Here is a 7898-nt window from a genome sequence, read left to right as displayed (position 1 = left end):
CGCCTGGTGACGAAACCCATGCTGCACTGGGTAATTCGGCATGCCATTCATGTTAGCATGATTTTGGGGTCGCCTTTGCAACTTCTAACACTAGGGCTCCTCTGGAGGGAGAGAGGAGAGGAGCTCCCGGTGCCCTAATCTGGACAAGGATAGATGCAAGAGCCATTTTAAAGAGCACTGTGGCTAGTCCTTGTCTAACAACTGTGTTGTCTCTCCTAAATGTCCTTTACGTACGTATCTTTCATTTTGTTGTATTTTCAGCATATTCCTCATGTGATTTGGATTCCTCTGTAGATGCACTTATACGATCACTCTGGCATAAAGAAACATTGGCAGAGGACACAGTGGGTTTCCACATCTGAACTCTACTGAAATCTATAGCAAAATTCTGTGGATTTTGGTGGGAGCCTGAAGACAATCTATGAACCGAAGAGGCGCTGGTTTACTTAAGCATGCTGCTTTGGGTATTCCTGCTTCTTTTCATTCCCCTATTCGTGAAATGAATCAAAAATATGGGGCAGGGGGGAATACTGTTTTCCCGACACAGTTTAGAGAAGAGATGGAGGAGCTCACAAACAGTTGTTTTAATTATGACTGACATGCAACAGCATGATGATGCCAAGGGAACATGGGCAGCAAGGGCTGGTCAGTGTTGTTGCCTGGATTAGTGTATGGTCAAACTGTAGCTGTAGCAGAAATTAGCTCTTACGTTAGGCCAAGTCCATATGTCTCAGCAAAAGAGGGGGAAGAGGAGGGGGAGGCAAAGATTGCCATCTTCTTTCCTGGAATCTCACTTAAAAACAAAACTCACAATCTAAGCCTCTATCAATTAGCATTGCAAAGAAAATCTCTGAAAATGAAGGGTGTAAAGAGGCTGCCTGGCAGAGTGCCTGAAACAGTAACTCCGGGAAGTGTGAACTGCTCTCTTCATAGCCAGAGGATGTTAACAAAAGCGGGGTCTATTTGACCTAGTTTATAGTGATGGACAGTCACTATTAGCAAGTAGTGCAAGTCGGTGCAAGTTTCTGCTGACTCCTCCTTATCTCTTCTGCACTGGCTGTGGCTATAAGGTGTATATGTGTGTGTTGGAGGGGGTGGCTTCCCTGTCCTTGTGAGATCAATATTGCAGGCTGTCTGCAGGGTCACCTTGGTGTTGCAGTTATTTCTGAGATGATGTTTTCTGCCATGAAAATTGGAAATCCAGAAAAAAAAATGACAGCATTTGTTCTAGCCTCCCCTGTGGCCAGACTGAATGAGTAAGCTCTCTTTGTACCCTACAGACATCCTTCGCATCCTTGATCCAGTTTATTATGCACTCCATGGACAGTTGTACTAGAATTGCAGACAGATGGAAAGGTCATATGCAATTCCATACTTTCTTGTGACAGTTTAAATCTGGGCTGCCCAACTCTCTTTTACCCTCTGTGCTCCTGTGCATCCCCATTCCATGCTGGTGCTTGAACTAAGCTCACCAAAAACTAACCTGGCCAAATAAAAAGTGATCAGTTTTTTGGGAGGACTACCTCTGTGAGTTGGCTCATTTGCTAGTCAAGGGTGCACTGGAGGTGGCATGCACAGGACTGTGTGCAAAGCCATATGGGGGCTTAAAGGCAGGTAGAATTGCACCCTGCATGCTTAGGACAAGAAGGAACAGCTAAAGCTGGATGTGCTGTAGAGAAGACTATTGATAAAACTATGCCACCAAGCTTTACATGTCTGCTTTGTTGTGTCTGAGGCTTCATCCACCCCTCCCTACATATGTATCTGAATATTAAAAGTGAAGGACTAGCAGCACACTTTGACTGTACTGCTGAACCACTTGCTACCTGGCTGCTTTTCTCCTCCCACATGAAAATTCTTGCTTAAATACAAACTTTATTGTTTACATGGAGAGGAAAAACTCCAAACTATCCTGGAGCTCTGGGGGAGAAAAGAAATCTTGTGAGATATATCTGTATTATGACAGTCCAGTCTTATTGGAATGCTACGGTAGAAGTAAGGGGGTGAGTACTGAGAAATTGCTTCAAGCTGTTGTTTCCAGATAATTTGGACTACATGCTGCTGTCATCCCTCTGAAATTCTCACTGCCTTCACGTGCACTTCTGCCTGAAAACATTATTTAGGTATAGTGGTTTCTGAGGGCACTTATCTTGCCTGATGGACAGAGCTGCTGAAGGAATCCAGTCTCTGGAGTACTAGACTCACAGGGGCTGATTGTCTCCCCTGTCTGGAAGGACATCAATTTTTGTTCTGAACCACTGTGGTGGTGTGTGTAATGTTAAAAACTTTGCCCAGCTCAACCCAGAAGTGGCTGCATGGATGGTGGACACAATGGTCCCCGCAGAATGCAAGTAGTATGTAACAGCTTGCAGACTCTGTCCCTGTACCCTTCAGCTTCAGAGCAAGCTGGAGTGGGTCCCAAATCTGAAAAATGAATGGGGACATGTTGAGATGAAAAACACATGAAGTAATAGTGCCATTGTTCTTGAACACATTCAGTGATAGCCATTAATGGCCTCATTTGACAAATTATTACATTGACTAATTGATTTGCTGCTGTTCTAATCCTGTTCTAACATCTAATCCTTTTCAGCATTGCAACTGTTGCTCCCTGTAGGTCCTTATGTCACTCTTGGCTCTCTTAAATACTATTTCTGGCCTCTCTTTTGGATTAATATGTTGGTCATGATTTCACCTTGGGCTGAAAGCACAGACCTTGCTTGTTCTGTACATGACTTGGATGAGCAGAGCTGTCTGGAGGAAAGAAAAAGCAGCCCTAGGAAAGGAAAAGCTTGTGCTGAGCTCTTCAGCACACTCTCTTCAGGGAGACTGCTCCTTCTCCCCAGGTGCCGGCAGAGTGTGCTGGGGGAGCCTTTGTCCTTTACTGTGAATGGTGGGGTTTGATGCAATGTCTAGTAAAGCCACCAGCGTTTACTGCAGTTAAGATGCTGAGAAATGTCCCATGGATGGGAATAGGTATGGAGTAACTACATGGGGAAGACACGGACTTGTCACCCGGGTGCAGTAAGAGCTGGGATGGTTTCCCTTGGGGAGAAGGGTGGTGTGGAGGCCTCCCCACATTCGGGGGAGCCCCAGGTTTCCAGCAGAGCCCCCAGCCTGCGGTGCAGAGAGAAGGGGAGCCTTCTGAGAGGGCTGAACCAAAGGCAAAAGATAACTTCATTAAATTATCCGCTCTCCATTTGAATTAAAGAAAGGTGGATGGGTTTGTGGCGGCAGCAGGGGCTTCGCTGGGAGACGCTTTGGCTCCTTCGGTGGGGCGAGACCTCATTATGTGTATTTTGGTGATGGGATGACAATGAAGGTGTGGAAGACCGCTCTGAGTCACCCTCGGGGGGCCGGGCCGGGCGGGTGGGGGTCGTTAAGGGCCGGGGCGGAGGGCTCATAAGGCGAGGAGCGGCCTGTGCCGCCCCACCGCCCGCAGACCTCGGCCCGCATGGAGCTCGCCACCCTTCACCCCAGCCCCACCGGTAAGCCTCGCCGGGCAGCGCCCGGGACCGGGACGGGCAGGGCGGGTGGACAGTGTGATGCCGGTGGCGGCGGCGGGGCCCCCGCTGACCGCCGCTCCCCTCTCCCCGCAGGCGAGGCCCGGGCGCGCCCCGCCGCCCCCAGCGTCGGCCGGGAGGGCGGCCGGCGGAAGCGGACCACCTTCAGCAAGGCCCAGCTGGCGCTGCTGGTCCGCGCCTTCGAGAAGGAGCCGTATCCCGGCATCGCCCTGAGGGAGCAGCTCTCTGGCCTCACCGACATCCCCGAGTCCAGGATCCAGGTGAGAGGGGCGGGCGGGGCGGGCGCCGGGGCGGCTTCCCCCGGCCGGGCCGCGGCGGTGCCGCGGCGGGGGCGGGCGCTCAGTCTCTGCCGGCCTCGCAGGTGTGGTTTCAGAACAGGAGAGCCCGGCAGCTGAACCACAAGAAGAGCGAAGCCGCCGCCTACCCCAAGCCGGCCTGTGGCAAGCAAAAGCCGACCCGTTGCGGCGGCGGCTGCCAGGAGAGGTCCCGGACGACGCAGGGTCTTGGGGCAGACCGGAGCCTCCTACTCCCGCAGCCCGGCCTACCGGGAGGAAACCAGAGTTTCTCTAGTCAGCCGTCGCCTTACTCGGGGCAGCCGTACTCAAGGCTCGATGCTCACTTCAGGAGCTTGGATAACACTTTTGGTGCCCCAGGTCAGACCCCAGCTCACCTCGGTTTGGACTGCATGGGAAAAGGGGTCCCACTCGGTGTGGGAAGTGTGGGGAGTCCCCCCCAGCTCTCACTGCCTGTGCAGCAGGCGCAGGAATATCCATACCCGAAGAAATCTTTCCCTGAAAGCTACTACTCAGATGCAGATGTTTTCCAGTCTTGTATAGAAGATCACCAGTACCTGGCAGCTAAAGAGAACATGTATTGGAGACCTGTCTTAAACTGCGTCAATGCTAACCAGGGCCTGGGTGATGAGAACTATTTGTGTATTAAGTCAAACACTTCTCCCTTTGGGAAGGGCTCCACTTTCAATTATGGTGAAGGGGAGCCTAAGCTTGAGCAGATAAGGCACAGCCCACCTCTGTTTGCGGCTAGTCACGCTAGTCCTCCTTTGGTACTTCCAAAACCTGAAGGGGGGTACCAGGGGACTCTTGCTGCTCCAGCCCCATCGTATGGGCAGCAGCTGCTGGAGACAGCAAATGACTACGACCCTCATTGGCTGGGCATGAGAAATGAAATTTTGGGAACAGGGTTAGATTCGCTGTTTGAGCAAAATGGGGAGCAAGGTGGGCCAAAAAGTTACCTTTTCGCTTTTGGTGGCCAGAGTTCAACCTGTAATTTGGGTCACACATGAAACTGACGGGGTCTGCTTGCCCAGTGAAAAATTAATGTGTTTTTTTGTTAAATTGGCAGTGTTGTCCAAAGTGGCTAGAGGTTTTTCAGGTCTAAGTGTGGAGTGCTTGCTTAGCAAGTGTGGAGTTTTGTGCACTGTCTGGAAGGGGAACGAAGATGGGCAAAGTTAGCAAGGGCTACAGGAGAGTAACCTGCTGAATGTGCGCTGCCTCCCTGCACTGTCCTACGGGAACCGTCACCATGCAGTATTCCTGCATGCGTTTGGTTATCGGCAGCCTCACACTAACTTGCACGTGAGGACTGATGATCTTCATAAATATACCAGTGCTGAAGATTTACTCTTTCTATGCTCAGGCTATGCCTGATTAATTCTGACAGGAGGCTTGGGACTATGGCATTGGTTTGGGGGCCTTACTGCACTGAGCTCTGTTTCTATTCTGGTCAGAATTCACTTACTTTAACTTAAGAAATCCGTAGAAAACAGACTTATTTATAGCTTTTAGTGGAGAAAGCAAAGGGGTACAAGCATGAGAAAAGCAGCCTTGGTGGTGGCAGGGGATGGCTCACTGGGTGTGTTTGCATTTTAGGTGTGCTCCTGATAAAGAAACACTGCTGGTCTTTTCCTAGATACTTAATGTATAGTGTTTTCATTTAAAAATGACCATTTGTGTAGCTTTTTAAAAGGCAATATTTTTGTGATTTCCTTTTGTATAATTTTTTTCAAATTGCCTTTTTTTTTTTTTTTTCCAAATTGTAGTTTTGTGTTTGCCAAATGAAGGTTTTCTACCTGGGTAATAATGAACTTGTAGAACTTCACTCACAGGAAAAAAAAAAATATTGTGTTCCATCTTTGCATTTGCACATTGAGCCAGTTTTTAGACTTCTCAAGATCCATGGCTGTGTGTAATCATGGAAGTGTTCTTCATTTGTATCTCTGGAGAGCTGCTGTGGTTGTGTATTAAAGCAATATTGGGCCTAGGATGCTGAAAACTATGCATGCAATTCCTTTTTTGTGTTTAAAATGTGGCTCTGGAATATTTTAAGTATGCCTTAATACATAGGTTATTAATTATTTTGTTTATAGAACAAAAGAGATATAATAAAAACAGACCATTATTTTATTAATTAGGTTTATATCTCTTTGAAGAAGCTGTCTATTGAGATGTGTACACGAGAAGTCCAGAAAATTAGTCCTGACTTTTGTCAGTAATTTTTAGCTGTGGCTGTGACATGTAACTTTTGTGCCTTGACCTGAAGAATTGGAACACACTCATGTATTACGGAAGAACCGTAGCTTCAAACAATAGCTGCAAGGCACTTTGAACACCACAAGTTGTACCTAAGAGCTAAGTACAAGGTGTTGATTGTATTTATGATTGTATATGTGACTCCTTTAGTAAACTTTTTAAAAACTGTACATTAAGACTTATTTCTTTATTTACATATACCCTCTCCCTCATACTTAATGAGAAGTGAGACATGTTCCTAGGCACAGACAGAACAAGAATAATAATTCTGCACATAAAAAAGACCAGAAACAGGTGTTCAAAAGTGTGTAGCAAAACAGCCGTGTCTCAAAGAAAGAGGAAGAGGGAAAAGGACATCTGAAAAAATAACACGCCCCACTAAACCACAAGGCTGTGGAGTTTTGGTTCCTTCCTGGAGTCAGTGGCCACCTGGCAGGCAGCACCAGGTCTTCCCATGGTATCCTCCCTGCTGATCTCAATGCATGGTAACCAGCACCCTCTTATCTCCTAGGGGTCTGAGGTAAATAAGTGGAGGGTCGCTGTTACAGGTTCCCTTACTTGAGCCTGGTCTCTGCAGTGCATCCAGCTGCTTCCCCCTCTCACTCTGTAGACACCCTATTCTGTCAAAGCTCACAAAGCTGCACCAAGGCAGCTGTGTTAGTGTTTGGTATTGAGCTGTCACTCCTGGCATTAGAACCCCTTCACCTGGTCTAGGGAACACGCTTCCCTTACTAGCAAACCCATGTTTCCAACACTGAAGTGGAATACACTGAATACTTCTCATGAGCAAGTCCAAGAAAAATAAATAATTCTCCCATCACAGAGCTACCTACTGCTCAGGGTAGAGCTTTTCTAAGTTACTGGTTTTCTTTATTTTTCTACAAGTTGCTTTTAACAGACCCGCCTAGCATATATTTCACAAATAAGAAAAATCTCTGCAGAGCAGTCAGATGCAACACTCTCTCATGGCATGTCTGTAAACTTTCACTCCTTGCTATGAGGTGGAGAATTCCAGAACAGAAATTACATGCTTATTCAACATGTAGGAGGTACTATTAGTGATGGTATTAGTAGCTTCCCCTGGACTTGCATTCCAAAAGCATCTCTGCTGTCATACAAGTAGGTGACACTGAGGAAGAGGTGGGGCAGGAACCAAGTGTGTTCAGTGTTGGACTACTCTACTGCCTGTAAAATGCTCCTGTTTATAGAAGAAAGGAGGATTTTGTATGCTGAATATTGAAAACTGTGTTTTCTTTCACATAACTTGTCAAAGAGATAGTGAGGACCCCAAATGTACCAATGTGGTTTATAGTCAGCCTGGGCCTATCCCACTGCTAGGCGTCTTGAGTTTCTCATTTTGTGGGAACCTGCAAAGCACATTCCTTTCTTCTTAGCCACCTCCTCTGGCAGCAGGACCAGAGTGACAGCCACGGCCTCTGCAGCTGCCAGTCCTTGCTGGAAGCCACCCGCCTTGGAGGCAGCATCTGGCCAGCATCACAGAGACAGCAGTTCATGACCTGGACACCTCTTTAGCACCCCAGTTCCTCACTGTTCCTTGGCGTAAGGCAAATTACCCTGGAGGAGGGCTCTTAATTAAGAAGGGCATGTATCTATAAATAACTTCAGGAAGACTTGCCTTCAAGGTATAGGCGCAGTTCTCAGATAAAAACTACTCACTTCACACCTGCAGTACTTGAGCCCTGCATGCCTAGGCGTGTCCTATGGGGTGACGGACTTGATCGATGAAAAAAAGCCCCCATCTAAGTACACTTTGTCGAAGGGCACTGGACAGCCCTTCACAGGTTTTTACCCTCTGCCTTGTTTG

At 47.8% G+C, this 7898-nt stretch overlaps 1 protein-coding gene across 1 annotated transcript; it reads left to right on the top strand.

The window, feature by feature from the left end:
- The first annotated feature begins 3454 nt into the window (after nucleotides 1-3454).
- Nucleotides 3455-4827, top strand: LOC141925615 (uncharacterized). Its single transcript, XM_074830027.1, has 2 exons — nucleotides 3455-3784; nucleotides 3886-4827. Exons 1-2 carry the CDS (start codon nucleotides 3455-3457, stop codon nucleotides 4825-4827), a joined length of 1272 nt encoding a protein of 423 aa, XP_074686128.1.
- The last annotated feature ends 3071 nt before the right edge of the window (nucleotides 4828-7898 follow it).

The sequence above is a fragment of the Strix aluco genome, chromosome 7 (assembly GCF_031877795.1).
Source record: "Strix aluco isolate bStrAlu1 chromosome 7, bStrAlu1.hap1, whole genome shotgun sequence".
NCBI lineage: Eukaryota > Metazoa > Chordata > Aves > Strigiformes > Strigidae > Strix > Strix aluco.
This window is presented reverse-complemented; position numbering and strand designations above follow the sequence as displayed.